The sequence below is a fragment of the Talpa europaea genome (genome assembly GCF_964194135.1).
Source record: "Talpa europaea genome assembly, chromosome: X".
Classification (NCBI taxonomy): domain Eukaryota; kingdom Metazoa; phylum Chordata; class Mammalia; order Eulipotyphla; family Talpidae; genus Talpa; species Talpa europaea.
In genome coordinates this window covers 25,759,323-25,780,038 of record NC_140081.1, presented here as the reverse complement: position 1 = coordinate 25,780,038, position 20,716 = coordinate 25,759,323, and the positions used below count along the sequence as shown (strand labels likewise).

Below are 20,716 nucleotides of genomic sequence, written 5' to 3'. Positions count from 1 at the left end.
CGGCCGCCCGCTTCCCCGCCCTCCCTGCACCTCCCCGCCCCCTGCTCCTGTCCCTGGGGCCGGCGGGCTCGGCGCTCCATGGGGGCGGGCCTCCGCGGCCGGCGCACAGCTTCCTGTTCAGAGACGGCCCAGCGGTAGGCGGCGGCAGCAGCAGCGGCGACTCTGCCCGCGCCGGCTTAGGCGCGGTGACCGAGCGCCCAGGAAGCTCACGGGCCGCATCTTGTGCCGCTGCGCCAAGCCCAGCCCTGCGCCGCCATGGCCCCAGTGCAGCTGGAGAACCACCAGCTGGTCCCGCCCGGAGGCGGTGGCGGGGGCAGCGGCGGCCCCGCGTCAGCCCCGGCGCCTCCACCCCCAGGAGCGGCTGTGGCGGCGGCCGCGGCGGCTGCAGCGAGTCCTGGCTACCGGCTGAGCACCCTCATCGAATTTCTGCTGCACCGGGCCTACTCGGAGCTCATGGTGTTGACGGACCTGTAAGTGCCGCGAAACCCTTGCCAGCTCCCAACACCGCCCCCCCCTTCCCGCCCAACCGGCTGAGAGGTTTGCACCTCCTCTCCCCAGGAGGCTGCTGTTTTCTCCTCTCCGCTGGGCTGCCTAGTCTAGAATTTTGAACTCATGAGGTTTAGCGGGGGTGGCGGAGCATTGCATTTGGGGGTCTATCTGGAGATGAAGCGACCGAGACTTGTTAATTATGCATGTTCTTAGACTTTCACTGGAAATCCCATCCTTGGGATTTTTGTGCTCGAGTTGCCAACAGAACCCTATTGATTTCTTGGCCAGAATCTTTTTAGCTCAAAGCCTTGATTTTATTTAAAAATACATAATATTCGAACTTAAAAAAAATCCCCAACACAGGAAATCTGTTTTATAGCCCTTTGACAGTACATTTTACGTGTAGGTTGTAGTTGCTCTAAGTTAGAACTCAGGAGAAGTGTTGTGTGTATCAAATAATCCAAAATTTTGTATTCCAAGTTTTTTTGTTTCCTGGAATGGGTGAGAGTGAAGTCTTCACGCAGGTAGTGTAAATTAGATTTTATTTTTTTGTTTTTTGGTAACTGGCCTGCTGTTACTGTTTCTGGGAGTATGAAGAGTTTATAAATCACCAAGTTACCCATAAAATGTCTTGGGACATGATTAGAGTGTTAATCCCTTCAGAATAGGATCTGAATACACTAATGATTTTCAGTGTGTGAAAAAAAGTAACTGTAAGATTTGGGGGTATCTATACTTTAATGACTTACATTTTTAGGTCTGGGTTCAGAAAAAGAGTTTTTGATCTAGATTAATTTTTATCTTTTACCTATTGCTTAGACTCCAGACCCGTGTTTTCTATTGAAATACACTAGTATGTTGATGCTAAGCTGTAAAGTGGCACAGTAATTTGTTGCTAGACATTCTTAAGATATTTGTTTGCAGATGACTAAACAACTAAGATAGATTCCACTCATTTTCACCCTGTTTTAGTGTTCAGTGCTTTATTTAATGGGACAGAAAGAAACCTCACCTTGTTTTATGAGAAACTTAAATAGCTGCCTGATTAGGCATTATTGTGGTGATACACTTGCCTGCACCTTTATTGTTGGATTTCATAAAAAGCCACGGGTATCCATGCGAAAGTATATGCATGTGAAGGTAACCTGTCCTATGTGTAGCTATGGAAAAAGTTGAAACTGTTGCTATTGGTTATTGTGTAGTTGGTATAATTTGGTTTTCCATGGGGGTTTGGTAGCAATTCTTTGACTTATTTTGTGTTCTAATATTTTTGGATTTAGTTATAAAGATAGTAATAAAAATGTTTTATTGCTGTAGAATGTGAGTCTATAGTCTAGTCTCACACCCTTTATATGATGATGATTCCTACACTTGTATCTCCAGTACAGACCTCTCCGCTGAACTCCAAATTCTATATCCAGATACCTAGATGCCTACATGTTAACACCTCTTGGGTCCTTCAGTGTATCAAGTCCAGAGCCAAACTCCTGATTTCGCTTGCTCCGCCCAAACCTTTCCCCTCTCTCTCCCCTCTCTCGCTAAATAATGTCTCCGTTCTTCCTGTGTTGCTTAGGTTCCTCTTCCAATCCCCTACCCAGAACATCAACAAGTCTTGTCACTTCTGACTTTAGAATCTGCCTGCTTTTCAACATTTCTATCAAGTGTTTATCCTTCACCCATGTTAACTGCAGTAGTCTGCTAACTATATTCTGCTGCTTCTCTTGCTCCTCTGTAGTTTTTCCTCCATAGTCAGGGCGATCCTTTTAAAACTTCTCTGATTATAATCTTCAAGTGGTTCCCCATCTCACAATAAAAAGTTTTTATTGTCACCTATATGTAGGGTGACCATAAAATCTATGATCCAAATCAGGACACTTCTGAGCGTGAAAGATGGTGCTGTTAATAAAGTCAGCAGCAGGCAAAAACCAGGACCATCTTCTAAAACCAGGACTTGTGGTCCGTCACCTTACCTTTAAGACCCTGCATGAGTGGTGCCTTCTCTCCTTTACCTCTCTGACTTCATTTCCTAATAACTCTCCTCTTTATTTTGTTTCAGCCACACTATGATTCTTGATTTTCTTGATATTGACAGGCACCTTCCCACCTTAAAGCCTTTGCTCTTCTCCCCAGAAATCTCTGTGGTCTGCTTTCTCTTCTCCTTTAGGTCTTTGTTCAGATATAGTTTATCAGAAAGACTTTCTCTGACCACCTGTAAAAAGTACTCTGCCCCTTGACTTTATCCTTCTTATCCACCGCTTTGTTTTTCTTTAAAGCACTTATCACCACCAGATAGGATTAGTTTATTGTCTCTCTTCCTTGCCACAGGAAGCTCCCTAAGGACAGGGATTTTGATTTGTTTGCCACTTTCCCCAGAGCCTAAAACAATGCCTCACACATTGTCAGGGCTTAACTAAATATTTGTTGATGTAACTCATGTATGAACGAATTTTTTGAAGTGTTGCTCTTGAACCACAGGTGTACAGAAATCTTTTCTCTTTGTGGCAACCAAACTTAGTCTATGAGCTTACCTTGGAAGTTGCTAAATCTTGTATTTTTCCTTGTTTCAGGTGGAAACTGTCAGTATTAGTGTATTAATGTAAAACCAGTATTCTAGGTGCACTTTTCAAGAATCTTAGAATTTATATTCTGTATTAACATTTTAGGGACTTAGGTTCTACTTTAAAAAAAAAAAACCACAACTTTCAATTAAAATCAGAAAATGCCAGAATATCAGTCATGTAAACTTTTCTAATAGCACTTTGGTGTAAATAGATTTCTGTGATTTTCTTCCAAATATTTGCAATTTAGGGCTTTTACCCCAAATGGGAAAGGGATGCAGGGAAGAAAACCCATCCTTTTTCCCCCAAAATGACACCATCTCTGACAGGAGAATGATCCTTTCAGAGTCTTTTTTTTTTTTTTTTTAAGATTTATTTATTTATTTATACAAGCATTGGGTACAGTCAGAAGTGAGGGAGGGTGAGAGAATTCACCACAGCAGGGAACAGAGCAGGCAGACTGATGAAATATACTGCTGAGGAGAGCAGCGGGCGGCAGGAGAGGTCTGTGCGCCATTTGAGACCCTCGCTGGTGGCTGGGGATCAAACCGGCGCTGCAGAGGCTGTGGGCAGCTTTGCAGCCCAGTGCTCAACTGCTGCGCCACCAGGGGAGGCCCTCCTTTTAGGGTCTTTAGGAGAGGTGGGAAAAGCTGGGACAATGATTTCCTGTTCTTTCCACTCCTAAAGGCTCTGCTCTTAGGTTTTTCTCTTATATACAAGCACCCATGATTCTCATTCTCATTCCCTCCCTTGAGAACAGGAATTGTGGCTTCCCCAGGAGCATTCTGAAGAGCTTTTTGCCTGTACTTGCCAGTAGTTGCTTTTATTTGCAGTTTTATAAGAAGGCCTTAGCATCTGCTTCATCCTCTGAACTGCTGGTCTTTCCAGCCCCTACCTAGTTTTCTTGATCACTTGGATCATAACTTTAGCTTCCATCCCACTGTCCGCCCTAAGAATTGTAGATAACTACAAGTCAGGGTTCATTTTAATAGTTTTCCTGCCTTATAGCTTGAATTTCTGGAGGTAGTTTTAGTTTTTCTGTGCCTAAGTTTGTGGGTGGGAAAAGGGTATCTAAGTGGCATGGTGTGTGTTCTTCAAGAACTGATTAGATGTGGGGAGACTTTAGAATTCAGATCATTAAAATCTTGGACCATGGGATAGAGATTTATAGAATGTGGCAACTCAGGAGGCACATCAGAACCTTTCTAAGCCTTAGCAGATGCGAGAATGTTAGATGATATAATTTATCAGGGAAAATGGTGGCATTGGTTTTGACTGGCTCCACTATTGGAGAATTGGAATAAAAAAATCAAAACATGTAGGGGTTATTGCATGGAAGCGAGGTCCCAGGCTACAGGGGGAGGCTGGCAACTAAATAGTACTCTGCATCTTTGACCATTTTCATCTTAAGAGAATATTTTCTCTGATACTATATGATATAGTGTGCTAATATAATGGGCTTTTTAAATGTTTGAGGTTCATGCAATATGTTTTGAAGCATTTTTAATGGAGAAAATGTTCCTTCCTTGTTTTTTCCCCTTATAGCCATGCTGGCAACTCATAAAAATGAAAAAGAATAGGTAGTCAACATACGTCTATAGTGGGTATTTATCCAGTTTTTCTGAAATACTAAAGTATTTAATATAGTTAAAATGAAAGACCGTTATCAAATTTGAGGACAGTATGCATATATTTAGTTAATTTCTTTTTTTTCTTCTTAGGCTGCCAAGGAAATCTGATGTGGAAAGGTGAGTATGAAAAGCCTTAAATCTCTGTGTGTGTGTGTGTGTGTGTGTGTGTGTGTGTAAGAGAGAGAGAGAGAGAGAGAGAGAGAGAGAGAGAGAGAAAATGAGAGTGCATGTGGGGTTATGAGGTGAAAGGGCTGTGGATTAGAACCTTAAGCCCAGAGAGCCTAAGCTGATTTTTTTTTAACACCATGTGTTTGGGAAGTTCTGGGAAATGTGATTTCCTCACCCTTGACAATATTTGGTGTGAGATAAGCTTTGGACCTTCTGTTCTACAAACCTTTATCAAGTCACTGGCCAGGTTAAGTCCTTGAGGGGGATAGGAAGATGTAGAAGATAAAGCTCTTAATGAAAGAAACAAAGCAGCAAACTGACTTTCTAAAGTTGACTGCTAATTTGCCATGTGCTATAATGGTATTATTGAATATCTTTAGAGAGTTGACATCTGCCTACTGCTACTGCTGTTTTATAGTTGAGAGAATTTTGATTCAGTTGGAGTTTGGGGCATAAACTAAAGAAAAAAGATAAATGAAGACTTAAAAAAAACATGTGATGGGGATTTAAATTGTGACTGCAGTATAGACTCCTTGACTATATCTTTGGCACTACTAATGTTCCTTGTTTTTGTTTGTTTAAATACCAGACCACTAGGAAGGATATTAGCTTTTTACTAATGACTATACTCCACCCCCATCATCCTCACCCCAACTGATCTTTCTGATAGAAGTAGACATCAATTGAAAAGGTGGAGGCGGAAGAGACAATTGGAGCGTACCTGTGTTGTGGATTGGCTGGTCAGTTTTAAAGGAAGGAAGGACTTTAAAGCCAGAATTTGTTCTGTCCTCTCTGGGATCAAAAGGCAAACTAAATTAGGCCTTGGGAAACCAACACAAGCTATCAATCACTTGAGAAAGTGTGGTGTGAAAAAAAAAAAACATGTTACAGCTGTATGAAAAGGGAAGACTACTTTCTAGTAGAGGAGCTTATTTGGGAAACCTCTGGAGAGGAGCAGAGACCTTGCATCTTTTGTGAGCCTGGGCAGTATTGACGCTTCTAGCACTGAGGCCCCTGCTAGATCTTAACGTACAGTTAGCATTTCTGCTGTGTCCTAGCCTTCTTTTTTTTTTTTTTTTTTAAAAAAAGGTTTATTTATTTATGCATACAAGAGCTGGAGTATAGGCCAAAGGTGTGTATGGGGGGGGTGAGAGGATTCACCAGAGACAGTGGGGAACAGAACAGGCAGACTGACTAAAATACTCTGCTGAGGGGAGCAGCGGGCAAGTCAGGAGAGGTCTGCTCACCATCTGTGTTGCTCCCTGGCCGGCCCGGGATCGAACTTGTGCTGCAATGGCTGCAGATTGCTTCATAGGTTGTGTCTTTAACCCTTGCGCCGCCAGGGAGGCCCTGTCCTAATCTTCTTGTCTGTGATGCTCTACTTGTTTTATCTATTAAGATCCCCTGCAGACACGCGAAGAGTCGGAATTGTATATGTGTCCTAGATTCTTTTTACTTCCAATACTCATATTGCTGGCTGATCTTTATGGAAGCCTTTTAGGTTGTTTGTGGACTGTGTATGTGCTCTCTGTGGAGCTAGACTCTGTAATCTTCAGTCAGTGTTATCTTTCAGCAAAACCTTTTTATTTAGTGCATTTCACCTTGGTGTTGATGTGGGTTAGATATAGAGATATGGGTTGCTTCTGTAGGATTTTGAGCAGCTGTACTAAGATTTAAAGGTCATCATCTGCTTGGAGGTTGGGTGTCCTGCTGGGTCCTGTCATCAGTCCCTGACTATTGAAAATTTCTTTCAATTTCTTAGGGTAGACCATAAAAGGTACAATTGTCAGCTTTGTTGTAGCTGACATGTAGTTGACAGGTCTGGCTATCATACTGATTGACAACTAAGGCTTTATGAGAAGGTGGTAAAAATACTGATGACTGTTTGGAGAAAAAGCATTTAATGGCTATAGCATAAAAATAGATGTGGGTAGATCTTCCAGATTTTATTTTTAGTACTCAACTTGCTTTCTTTAACTTTGCTTGGAAGTTTAATATCTAAGTTTGTCATTGAAATTACTTTGGTTAAGAATTGTATAGTTGCATTTTTTGATTATTCAGTTTTTAAAATCCCACTTTTGCAAGAAGGGAAAGCGACCCTTTTGTAGAATACAGTTTCAACCTTTGGTTAAGATTTATTTCAATTCTTGAACCTAAAAGGTTTCTAATGCATAACTCCTAATTTGGTCCCTTCTGTGACTCCTCTCTCTATCTGTCATATATCCTTGAGTTTAGTAAATGACTTATATTACAATATAAAATTTTAAAAATGTGATTCAATGCTAAAACATTCTATTGTATTTATTACTTTGAAGTAAAAATAAAGCACATGCAGGTGGCATACAAATGTGACAATAATCAAATTTAGATAAATATTTTAGGTGGTTCATTTTGTTGTAATGGTTGTAAACAAAGATTGATTTACATTTTAGCTTAGATAAAATGAATTTTGACATATTCTGTTAAGCATGTTGGTTCATTAAGAATTATTTCTATTTCCAGGAAAATAGAAATAGTGCAATTTGCTAGCCGGACACGCCAACTCTTTGTTCGATTATTAGCTCTAGTAAAATGGGCTAATAATGCTGGCAAAGTGGAAAAATGTGCGGTGAGTTAAAGTTTTATTTTCTCTAAAATAACTTTTAGGAATGTTAACTTGTAGTGACGTTGTTTCTAATTTTTGCTGTAACTTATATCTGCTGGTTTGTTTTGAGAGGTATGACTTATGTATGTAATCATATTTCTGTATGGTAATGTATCTATCTGTAGAATCTTAGTATTTGTTTATGGATACCTAATCAGAAATACGAGCAGGAGCTATCTGAAGACCTCATTAATTATGCTAGAAGGCTTTATTTTTTTAAATTATTTTTTAAAAGATTTATTTATTTATGCACACAGGAACTGGGGTACAGGCCAGAGGTGTGGGGGGGGGGTGAGAGGATTCACCAGAGACAGAGTGGGAAACAGAACAGGCAGGTTGATTGAAATACACTAATGAGGGGAGCAGTGGGCTAGCCAGGAGAGGTCTGCTGCGCCATGTGGTCTGCTCCCTGGCCGCCGGGGATCGAATTCATGCTGCAGTGGCTGTGGATAGCCTCATAGGTTGTGTCTTAGCCCCTTGTGCCACCAGGGAGGCCCTAGAAAGCTCTAAATATGAGACTTGAACCAAAGGGGAAGGATGGTTAACTTGCAGAATACGCCTTTGCATTTTCCCTATTGATTCTTGACAACCCTGTGAGAATGAGATTTTAGTATTTTCGTCCTATTTTATAAATGAGGAAATGATAAGCTTCCTCAAACTTAAATGGCTTCTTCAAGGTCACAAAGCTGATGATAGCATTTTCTGTTCATTTGTTTACTCATCTCATTCTCCAAACCTTTATTGAGCGTAGGGTATAGGTGGATGAAGACTTGAAACAGGCATACTTGATGCCCTCAAGAAGCTCAGCTTTTTTTGATTGTTGAATCACTCTTTTAAATTCAAAGGAGTAAAATGTAGTGAAATGTACTACAGATGCTAAAGTCTGTCACAAAAAAAGTTTTAAACTCTGTTAAAGAAGTGTTAAGAAGGAAAAACATCAGTAGGGAATTTTTGTGTTAGCTTACTGAGCTTATAACATGGGGGGGGGGGGATGATGTGTTAACAAATGAGACATAATTACTCATTCTTATTTTACTTTAGTCCCTTTCAGTGAGGAGAATGGAGTTCTTTTTTTTTTTTTTAGATTTATTTATTTATTTATACAAGCACTAGGTACAGTCAGAAGTGCGGGAGGGTGAGAGAATTCACCAGAGCCAGAGCAGGGAATAGAACAGGCAGACTGACGAAATACACTGCTGAGGGGAGCAGCAGGCGCAGCAGGAGAGGTCTGCGTGCCATGTGGAACCCTTGCCGGTGGCCGGGGATCGAACCTGCGCTGCAAAGGTTGTGGGCAGCTTCACAGCCCAGCGCTCAACCACTGTGCTACCAGGGGAGAGGCCCTGGAGTTCATTTTTGAATGGGTAGAGTAATTGTCATGAAATGAATAAAGTCCTAAAATAATGAGAATATTTACCCTCTTTATTGAGGTCAGCTCTTCAAGCCCAGTTTTACAAGGTCAAGTAACTTTTTAGTCACTGTCAATTACATTTGGAAAGTAGGGGAAAAGTGAATAGATTCTCTAAGTAAGCTTCACATTGGTACTTAAATTCTATTTTTAAAATTCAATTATGTAATGATATTTTAAAGTTTTATCAGTTTTTATAGATTAAAGTAGAAAAATAGCTTTGTATTGCTTAAATTATATTCAGGTTACTTTAAAATTCTTTCAAGTTTATCAGACTTCCTGTTTAAAATTGGCAACTACCCTGTGTAGAAGTACCATAATAAATTTATTTTTTAGCAACCTGAAAAGCTAAGTTGAAAATAATTTTTATAGCAATTTTATATTTGCAAATCTATTGGGGTTTCCCCTTTTTCAGAATTCCATTTCAGAAAGGAACCTGCGGCACAGTCGTGTTTCTGAGCACGATTTCCTGATTGATACCGCATTTCAGTTTTAGCCCACTACATTTACTATCCTCAGTTTCACTAGATTCCCTTATTGTTAGACATAAAGTTGTTTCACATAAAGTTATGTGAAAGTTGCTAAAGTGAAAGGAGAAAAGAGGTTATAAAAAAGTTGAGGATTTTAAATTCTAGAATATAATTAGTTTAATAAAACCTGATTTTTTCACTGAAGTTAATGCTCAATTGCAGCTCTGCCACCTAAGCCAATGATAAGACTGAAGGAATTCTCTAAGACTAAGTATGGCCACCTATCTTTTATCTCTAAGAGTAAGTTTTGATATCCCCCTCCTATATAACGTTGATTAGAGGTTTATTTAGGGAGAGAATTATTTTGTGCCATGTATTAAGTTTTTCTTAGGGAGGAAATGTCCTTTGTTGATGTGATTGGGAAATTAAAGTTTGTAAGCAGAAGACCTTTTGTACAGGCTTTTTTGTACAAGCATTAATAAGCAGGCTTTTTCCAAGCTTATCAGAAAGTTTATAATTCCCTTCATTGTTTTGGGCATCAAATCTAATGAATTTATTTTAGTTAAAATGAAGATGCATGATATAGTATTTCCGAAAAATCTAAGTTTTCTTTTCAATAATTTGGGATAGTATTTTCTTAAAGATACTTAAAATTCCAGTGAGAAGTTAGGTAATACTGAATTATATCAAAACCAAGTGTTCAATTTTTTAAATCTGGTGTTAAATTCCTAGTTATGCCATGGGTATTTAAATTACCCATTTGATACTAGTGGATATGCCATGGGTATTTAAATAATTTGATGCTTCTGGATTGTGCTTCAATAACATAATATCATCTAAAATCCAAACTCTTGGTTTTGATACTGAGCCATATTATATTCTTCTTTCATTAATTTGTAGTATAGCATTCTTCTATTAGTTTTCTGATCTAGCTGTTCAAATGAGTCACATTATGAACAAAGTCTCATATTGGACTTACATAAGGTCTGAGCATTTTTGTTTTGTTAATGTAGTTACAAATGTGTTCATATAAGGGATAAAGTTTAGCTAGAAAACTAGAGGGTTATTCATATTATGACATTTTTGTTGTCAAATGATTATTTAACTAGGGTTGTTAGAGTTCTTAATAGATAATGATCTTTAGCTATGCCAGACATATGTGTATAGTTGAGTGTATAAATGCATATAGAACTCTGACTAATGAAAAAAGAGTCTAGATAATGTTCTATCTAAGAAAAAGATCAAATCTCATTTCCTAGAGCTTTTTTCAAAACAGCATTATTGAGATACAATTTGCATACCATTTAAAGTATACAGTTCAGTGGTTTTTTAGTTTTTTCATATATATATATGCAACCATTACCACTGCCAGTTTCCTAACATTCTCATCACCTCAAAAAGAAAACCTGTACCCTTAGGTGTCACCCCCCAAAAGCCCCCTATTCCCTGCTCTAAGCAGCCACTACTCTCTGTCTCTATAGATTTGCCTATTCTAAACATTTCATATAAATGGAATCATAACATGGTCTTTTGTGACTGGCTTTTTCCACTTAGCATATTGTTTTTGAGGTCCCTACATGTAGTAACACTTCATTCCTTTTTATAGGTAAATTGTACAGATATGTTTAGTTTGTCCATTGTCAGTTCATAGACACTTAAGCTGTTTCTAGTTTGGGGTTATTATGAATAATGTTGCTATAAATGTTTTTGAATAAGTTTCTGTGTGGACATGTTTTCATTCTTGGGTATATTCCTAGGAGTAGAATGACTGGAGATCTATGTTTAATCATTTAAGAAGCTGTCAGATTTTTCCAGAGTCGCTGCACCATTTTACATTCCTATAACAACATGTGAGGGTTCCAATTTCTCAACATCTATGTGGACGTTTTTCTGGCATTTTGGCTCAAGCCCTCCTATTAAGTGTGAAGTGGTAGCTCATTGTGATTTTGATTTGCATTTTCCTCATCACTAATGATGTTGAACATTTTTTCATGTACTCCTGGCCATTCCTTAGAGAAGTGTCTGTTCTGTGCTCAGTTAAAATTTAAATATTATCAATATTAACCATATTGTCACCTAGTATGTGAGTACTTAAACAAATATCATGATCATTAGGAACCTAAATGGATTCACTAATAAGTTTCTGAAAACTAAAGTTTTATCTTTAGTAATTAGATTTCTAAGTCAAAGGAATATAGCTGAAACTAGCGTATGTTGAGTTGAGCAGGGTCGTTTAGAGAGAGTTTCATTAGTTACCTGTGTTTTAAGGTGAAGTGATATAGACTGGATAAACTGTAGCACCCCACCTGGGATGGTTCATGTCTTCCTGGGGAGGTCTTGGTATTGTATGGTCTGATAAGCATTTTTATAGCATCCTGCGTGAAGGAAAACTTGAAATGACCTAAATCTGAGTAAAAACCAGTTCAAAAGGTAAGAAAAGCAGGATTCAAAATGTTTTAATATCTTAAAATCAGATTACTTGCTTGATAGAGATTCACATATAAAAGATAAAGGCTTTTATTTGATTCCAAGCTAGCTGTGTGTTAGCAGTGTCGTGGCTGCTAATAAGATGTTAGTGTTGGTTGCATTGAAAAAAAGAAATTCATTTTACTAGTCATAGAAGGTAGTACTTTGGGCTATGCTGGTCTGACTAAAATTAAAAGAAGCATTTCTTATTTCAGCTTCTCTTAATTATTAACTCTCTTACTTTGTACAAGTGTCTTAACCTAAGCCTCAATTTCCTTATCTCTAAGGTGATAGTAATTATTTGGTTTTGTCTATTTCTTACCATTGTAAAATATCAGATAGTAAAGTGAGTGTGCAAATGCTCAGAAATTGTAGGACATTGTGCGTGATGTGGTATTCTGGATACCATGTTTCAAGTTAGTCACTGATAATCTGGAGCATTTCCAGGCTGTGGAACAAAGCTGGTGAGTCTGGAATTTGGAGATGTAAAGACTAATTGGGTGTTTAGTTTGAAGATCGGGCAGGCGTCCTCTGAAGGACGTGAGAGATTATAAGTATTGTTTCAGAATAAAACTAGAGATAAAAGTTCCAAGGAAGTATTTTCAGCTTTGTGATGAACTCTACTAGTTCAGGCACCCTGATAAAATACATTGATTCTGAGAACAAAATCTGTGTAAGGCATGAAGTTGACCTAGATCTCATAATTGGCAAGGTTTGCTGAATGTTCTAGGCATTGTTCTAAAGGTGTTATACTCATATTCCCTCAATGCTCAGGATAAACTTAAGAAGTTGGAAGTCATTATCTCCACCTTATAGTTGAAAAAACCAAGGCACAGAAGAGTTAAGTAACTTGCCCAAGGGTATAGAGCTAGTAAGTTGCAGAGTTTAAATTGAGACCCAGGCATTCTGGGTCCAGGAGTCCATACTTTGACTTACTTTATTACTAGCCAACTCTAGAAATATATAAGGGTAAGAGGCATTTTATTCTATTTATTTTTCCTATCTTCTGATATTATGTGTATATAATGTTACAATTAGAGAAAGAGATTAGAAAACATTTTACTTAAAGTGATAGAAAATTGTTTTAAATATCAAATACAGATGTGTTAAATATTCAAGTTGGAAAGTTTTTGAAGAAATGTTTTGAAAAGTAGAAAATGCGTATCAGTTCCCTTCAGAGTTTACTTTGGAATGAACAAATGATATTTGAAGTGAAAAATGGCTTATTTTCAAGGAAGCTTAATAAATTACCCTTTGTTTTAAAGATGATATCAAGCTTTTTAGATCAGCAAGCCATCCTCTTTGTGGACACTGCTGATCGCCTGGCGTCATTAGCTAGAGATGCCCTGGTCCATGCACGCCTGCCTAGTTTTGCCATCCCATATGCCATTGATGTACTGACTACTGGGTCTTACCCACGGCTGCCCACCTGCATTAGGGTAAGTGCATTCACCACCACCGCCTCCCTTATAAGTCAAGTGAAAAGCTTTGACATTGGATTTTGCTGTGCTATTAAGAAGCCCAGCAAAAAACTGTTCTGTATTTTTAAACCAAATATTTCATGTAGTTCACTTTTTTCTCTAGAACTAAAACTGAATTTTTGAAATAAATTCAGGCCAGAATGTTACGAGTAGTTATGAAATGGATGAATCTTTGTGTGTGTGTGTGATGAACAGATGTACAAATATAACTTACATCTATTTCATGTGAAAAGAATACATGCTGGTTGGTTATTGGAAGTTTTTTAATTGTTGTGATTGGTTACTGCATTTGGTGCTATTCAATTTATACTTTTAAGAAGTGGTGAAAGTCATCTAGTGACATTCAGTTGGTTTCATAAAATTGAGCATGAAGGAGATTGTGTTGCATTACTGTCTTAGGTAACTGGTAGAATCACTGGCACTAAAATACAAGATAGTAAGGGTCACAGATGTAGACTTTTAAAATGAGTGTTGAGATTCTCTTGGGTAAATTAAGAAATACCATGTTAAGGCAGGCACAGGTAAAAATTATGTCTCTTTGTACATTTGAAGAAATCACTTAAATTTTGTTGTAGGATAAAATTATTCCTCCAGATCCAATTACCAAAATTGAGAAACAAGCCACACTTCACCAACTGAACCAGATTCTTAGACATCGGCTTGTAACTACAGATCTTCCGCCTCAGTTAGCCAATCTTACAGTTGGTATGTACCTGATATTTATTTTTCTTAAGGATTGACTTGTTAGAATGTTTTTTTTTTTTAATTTTCAAAAATTAAAAAAAAGATTTATTTATGCATATAAGAACTGGGGTACAGGCAGAGGTGCGGGGGTGGTGGTGAGAGGTTTCACCAGAGACAGAGTGGTGAACAGAACAGGCAGAGTCACTGAAACACACTGCTGAGGGGAGCAGCGGGCGAGACAGGAGAGGTCTGCTGTGCCGTGTGGGTTTCTCCCTGGCCGGCCGGGGATCGAACTGGTGCTGCAGAGGCTGCAGATATCTTCATAGTGCTGTGCTTAACCCCTTGTGCCACCAGGGAGGCCTAGAATGTTTTTTAAATAGCTTTTGGGGTTTTAGTCAAAGACATACTGTATGAAGTTTTGACCTACAATTTTGGTAGTATTCAAATCTGTAACTTTTCTGCCATGTAATTTCTCGTTTAGTAGCTGGTATTTGAAGTTGGGGGAGTGGGTTAGATCGCTGGGGGCTGGAGGAGATTTTGAGGTCCCAGAATTGAGCCTCAAGAAATTATTGTTGCTTTTCCCTGTGTTCCCGCATTGCTGCAACTGCCGCCCAGCAAGATGATTAGGGTCTTGTTCCTGCTCCTTCTCCTCCCCTTTCTCTTGCACATTGCTGCACCCCAAATCAGGAAAATGCTATCGGGGGGGAGGTGTACATCCAACTTCCTGGGGTGGTAGCTGTAATCACTGGAGCCAACACAGGCATTGGGGAGGAGATAACCAAAGAGCTGGCTCGCAGAGGAGCCCGTGTGTACTTAGATTGCCAGGTTGTGCAACAGGGGGAATGGGTAGCCAGAGATCCAGGTTATGATAGGGAACCAACAAGTGTTGGAGTGGAAACTGGACTTGACTGATAGTAAATTTGTTTGATCCTTTGCTCAAGGGTTCTTAGCAGAGGAAAAATATCTCTACATTTTGATCAACCATGCAGGCGTGATGATATGTCCCTGTTCCAAGATAGCAGACAGCTTTGAAATGCACACAGAAGTCAACCACTTGGGTCACTTCCTCCTGATCCATCTGTTGCTAGAGAAACTGAAGGAGTCGGTCCCATCAAGGATAGTGAATCTGTCTTCCTTAGCACATCGCTTGGGGAGGATCTCTTTCATAACCTGCAGGGCGAGAAGTTCTACAATGGATGCCTGGCCTACTGTCATAGCAAGTTGGTCAGCATTCTCTTCACCCAGGAACTGGCTCGAAGGCTAAAAGGCTCTGGTGTCATGATGTAGTTTGTGCATCCTGGCACAGTCAACACTGAATCGATTCAGCACTCATCTTTCATAAGATTGATGTGGCGGCTTTTCTCCTTCCTCAAGACCCCTCAGCAAGGATCCCAAACTACCCTTTACTGTGCCTTAATGGAAGGTCTGGCGAGTCTAATTAGGAATTATTTCAGTGACTGCCATGTGGCATGGGTCTCTGCCCAGGCTCAAAATGAGATGATAGCAAGGAATCTGAGACATCAGCTGTGACCTGCTGCTGGGCATCCCTATGCATTGAGAGGTGATGGTAGTTGGCCTCAAGAAAAGCTTGCAGCAGACTACTCTTTGCCAAAGTTTTTCTCCTTCAGGGTGGCTAAAACCTTGAATAGAAGGAGAGTAGACCTTCCATCCTTGCCTCCTTGGTGTCTGACAAAAGCCCGGTATACTGTCAGATTCATTTAAACACCTTGCATTTATCCAAACTTACTTTGCTCCTCTAACTGCCAGTTATTAGAGCTACCCAAACAAGACCCTCATATAACCTGCAAGTTCCTATTTTTGTTTTGGAACCTACTACCTAGAAGAATCCAAGCTAAGGCAGGGTTGATTTATGGCAATTTGGACTAGTTTCTACCTTCTTTATTCACAATGTGGTTCTTCCCAACCAACTTGCCTTCACTTCAGGAGGGCCACACTGCAGCCTCAGGTGAACTCCAGTAGTCACAGTAGGCTTGATTTCAGAGCATGGCTTATTCCTCATGTCTTAAAGCCATAATCTGAATTCTTTCAGGCAACTCTTAACTGAATCTGGGTTATTATATAGCTTTATTACAGGCTAAAGACTCATGTCTAGACCATGGAAACACTTCCTTTTCTAAGAAGTTTGGGATAAAGGAGAAATAAAATCTAGTTTAAATTGCCATTTCCCTGTTTCTGAGACCAGCAAGGTGATAGTGAAAGGAGCAATTCGAGAAGATAGGCACCTGACTTCAGTTACTGACTCGGACCCACAGAAGCTCCTATTTGTGCCTTAGTTTCTCATAGAAAACCAGAATATGGGAGATGTTACTGTGTATTTATGACCTTGTGTATTTATGCAATTGGGAGTATTTTCACAAAAGTCAAAACAGTCATAAAGAAACTATTTTAAGCAGATAAATGATCAGAGATGGAGGAAACTAGTGTCCTCCAGTCTTTGAGGCAAGTGGTTAGAGCTGCACAGGAAAGCAGACTCTACATATGTTAATAACCACAGAGCAGGATCTCTATGATCCGAACAGACGGGTAATGGAGAGTCCTGGAGCCCTCAGTGGCTCTTTCAGGCTTTATTGAGCTTTTTACACCATTTGTAGAGCGGCACCCAGGTACATGGCAGGCAGGGGAGCTGGGGGCCAGGAGGCTGGCAGACCTCCCAGTCCCCGGCCAGTCTTCACTCTTCCTGGGCTCTCTGCTGTTCTCTCTTGGGCTCTTATCTGCTGCTGCTTCTGCTGCCATTGCTGTTTCTTCTACTGTGCTCTCATTCTGCTGCTCTACTGGCGTCCCCCTGACGCCACCCTTGTAAGCCCAGTCTCTCAGCCCAGGTGTACCACCTCTGTATGCCCACACCCTACTCCAGGTGTCCGCCATCAGGCACACATGTAGGACCGTAGGGGTCTATCATTAATACTAATGGCAGGAGGGCAGAAAATCCTGATAATTTTCATTTACCCTATACCACCCATCAAGGAACACATTGGTAGCAGTGAAGAAGTCCAAAAATGAAAGGAATCCTGGGAGATAATGCATGCAATGAAGGGACTAGTTAAGGATTTAAAAAAAAGAAATAGATCCAGATATAGAAGAAATGAGAATGAACACCTGAGTTAACAAGACTGATACGAATAGGTAAGCTATGGAAACAACCCAAATGCCCAAAAATAGATGACTGGATCAAGAAGATGCGGTACATATACACGATGGAATATTACTCAGCAATCAAAAAAGATAAACTCATGCAATTTGCAGCAACATGGATGGAGCTGGAAGGGATCATGCTCAATGATATAAGCCAGAAAGAAAAAGAAAAATACTGGATGACCTCACTCATAGCAGGAATTTAGAAAACCTTAATAAGGGACCAGGAAAAAGACTAATTATAATAAAATAAAAATCACAATCAACAAGCAACTATAAACCAGAGACACACTACAGGGCGGGGAGGAGAGTAGGATCAAAACAAGGGGGGTGGGAATTGTATGGGGAGTATAACCAAGATGAAAATGCATACATTGTAAAAATGATGTAAAAAATAGTTTAAAAAAATCATAATGAACATGGCTTTTTACACAATATTCATATTTGCTGTAGGTTTCATCTATGAACAACAGTAAAGACTATAATATAGGAAACAATTAAAAAACATAACTGGAAAGTAATACAGTAAAATCACTAAATTTCTTTAAAAAAAAAAAACAAGAATGATAAGGCACTAATCTAAACAAACACCCATCATCCAATGTGGCAGGGTAGGGTAGAGGGCTGGGGGATGGGGAATCCAAGACAAATGAATAACCCCAATTCTTTATTCCCAAAAATGTATTCCAAGGACTAACATTAGTAATTACAGTTAATTTAATAATCTTTCAAGGTATTTCCTTACATAAGAAGATTAAAATGTCTATTTGCTAAAAGTCTACAATTGGAGAACTGTTATCAAAAGCAATGCTGTCAAAAGAAGTGTAAGAAATTGATAGTTCTCCCTCCACTTGTTTGGAGTGTGTTATTCTAATTAGTTTGGTATTCTTGCATATTATATGTTCACTTTGGTGGGGCAAAAGAGTTATGGGATCATAGTCTTCTTGTGTATGTATAACCTTTCATTGAATTTGTTTTGACCATTAAACTTTATATTCGAATGTGTCGTTTTTTTAGGGAAAAGTGAAAAACCTTTGATAATGATGTAGTAAAATAATATTTTACTTAATGTATATTGAACTGTCAATGAAAAAAAATCGTTTGTTCATCTTAGAAGAGTTGCCTTTGGTTTCTTGATGATCTGGAATCTATTTAAATTCAGTCTATTTAAATTATAAGTAAGACTGAATGTTCAAGGTTAGCAGGAAGCTGATTATTTTCTAGCAAAGTAGACTACTACTGCTTACTCTTCTTCTAAAAGCAAATGGCCGAGTGAAGTTTAGAGTTGAAGGAGAATTTGAAGCCACCTTGACCGTGATGGGAGATGACCCTGATGTTCCATGGCGTCTTCTCAAGCTAGAAATTCTCGTTGAGGATAAGGAAACAGGAGGTAAAGTGTAAATACTTATTTAAATTATAAGCACATTTGTTCTTTGGTATCCACCAGGGATTGGCTCCAGGACTCCACAGATACCAAAATTCACAGATGTTCAAGTTCTTATAAAAAAAAATGGCACACACCTTCCTATATACTTTAAACCAGCTCTAGATTGTTTATAATAATACAATATAAATGCTGTATAAGTAGTTGTTACACTGTATTGTTTAGGGAATATTGACAAGAAAAAATAGTGCATGTTCAGTATAGATGGACCTGTGTTGTGCCTAACTACATAGCATTTATTTTCTGTCCATGCTTGGATAAATCTGTACATGCAGAACCCATGGTTATGGAGGGTAGAGGGTATTGATAAATGTTTATTATTTTTTTTTTTATAACTTTTTTTTTTTTTTAGAGGCATGTTTATTTATTTATTTATTATATTTGTTTGTTTGTTTTGTTTATACATGCACTGGGTACAGTCAGAAGCGCGGGAGGGTGAGAGAATTCACCAGAGCCAGAGTGGGGAGCAGAGCAGGCAGAAGGACTGAAGTACACTGCTGAGGGGAGCAGCGGGTGGCAGGAGAGGTCTGCGCACCATGTGGGATCCTCCTCCGGTGGCCGGGGAGCAGCAGGGGATCGAACCGGCGCCGCAGAGGCCGCGGGCAGCTTCGCAACCCAGCGCTCAACCGCTGCGCCACCGGGGAGGCCCAATGTTTATTATTTTTATATGATTGAAACATTCTTGCAGAATAATACATGTGTTTAACACTGTCCTATAATTTGAAGCAAAGTTTATGATAGTCATCATGACCTATTGAACATACAGGGATGTGGTATTTCTGTGTTCTGTAGTTTCCCGTAGATAATTTCAGGTCTTTTTTTTTTTTTTTAATTCAGTATTAGTACAGTCTTCTTAGTTGGTACTGTGATATGATTGGTACACCTTACTGATTAACCACTTTATTTTCTCTTCCCAAATAAGATGGGCGAGCCTTGGTTCATAGTATGCAAATCAACTTTATCCATCAGCTGGTACAGTCTAGGCTTTTTGCTGATGAGAAACCTCTTCAGGACATGTACAACTGCCTACGTATCCTTTTGAAATTTGAGACATGTATTTGTAAGGAGTTTGTGTTTCTGTCTATCACGTTTTCTATTTGCCAAAACTAGCATTCTAAACTCTTCCCCTCCTCCCTTTTTAATAAAAATAGGACTAGAGAACTGATCAATGTGAAGAACAGTGATACACGTATAATACACCAAGTCTTTTGATTTTTGCTGTTGACTTTGCAGGTAAAAACAGAAAGTTCTAAGTTAGTTATAGCACTATTTATTCTCTAAACTGATAAATGAAGAGGCAACCTGGTTCTCATCATTTATGTTGGTTCAAAATTAAATATAAAAGCTTTTTCTCACACATACTATAATACTTTCTAGGAAATAGAATCCAGCAATTTCCTTCATTGCTAGCTTTTTGGGAATAAAGCTTTTGTTAAAATGAAGTTTGCTTTTCCTTCATTGACTGTTAGATTTGCTTAACGTTATCCATCAGATTCTTTCTGCTTATCACTTCAGTTAGAAGTGCTACATTCCCAAGCTCTGATGTTAATCCGAGAGCGGTGGGGAGACCTTGTGCAGGTGGAAAGGTATCATACTGGAAAGTGCCTTTCCCTCTCAGTTTGGAAGTAAGTAAAGTTGATTTTGGTGGGTTAATGCTATGACTGTAAATGTTTTGTTTCTGTTTTTTCCCTCATACATTTGATTTTCTCTCAGTAGCTGTGCACCTCTAACCATACAAGGTTCTATATTATCATAAACCACATAGGGCTTCCATAATCAACACCTTTCTTAATATGTGGCTTGTTTATTTGTACTACAACTTAGTATTCTTAAAAAGTTAGATTACTCTGGGCTTATACCAGATTGCTAAAAGAACAATTATTAGACTGCTGGATAGCATTTTTAAAAATGTGCTTGCTTATCACAGTTTTTTATTCTGAATTGCACCTTTTAAAAACTTTTTTGGGGAAGGTTTTAGGGATAATAATTATCAAGCTCTCATTGATTACCATTTTCTGTAAAGGAATTTGAGGTATGAATAGATGCTACTTAGAAGGCAGGTTGTTTTGTTTGGAGATTCTGTGTGTGTGTACATGTGTTGTATTTTTAAATTATGTCTGTTT

At 39.0% G+C, this 20,716-nt stretch overlaps 1 protein-coding gene and 1 pseudogene across 2 annotated transcripts in view; both read left to right on the top strand.

The window, feature by feature from the left end:
- Positions 1 to 255: 255 nt before the first annotated feature.
- The window catches only part of MED14 (mediator complex subunit 14), a gene marked incomplete at both ends in the record, with an annotated part of 63,956 nt that continues 43,495 nt past the window's right edge, over positions 256 to 20,716 (top strand). Inside the window, 8 exons of the mRNA XM_084258356.1 lie at positions 256 to 470; positions 4,769 to 4,795; positions 7,349 to 7,454; positions 13,097 to 13,270; positions 13,888 to 14,017; positions 18,411 to 18,539; positions 19,516 to 19,623; positions 20,086 to 20,218. Of these exons, the coding sequence (XP_084114482.1) occupies positions 256 to 470; positions 4,769 to 4,795; positions 7,349 to 7,454; positions 13,097 to 13,270; positions 13,888 to 14,017; positions 18,411 to 18,539; positions 19,516 to 19,623; positions 20,086 to 20,218 (1,022 nt within the window). The remainder of the gene's footprint in view (positions 471 to 4,768; positions 4,796 to 7,348; positions 7,455 to 13,096; positions 13,271 to 13,887; positions 14,018 to 18,410; positions 18,540 to 19,515; positions 19,624 to 20,085; positions 20,219 to 20,716) is intronic.
- Positions 14,616 to 15,554, top strand: LOC311186927 (retinol dehydrogenase 11-like; annotated as a pseudogene). The gene is made up of 2 exons: positions 14,616 to 14,624; positions 14,684 to 15,554. The product of its transcript is annotated as a retinol dehydrogenase 11-like (transcript).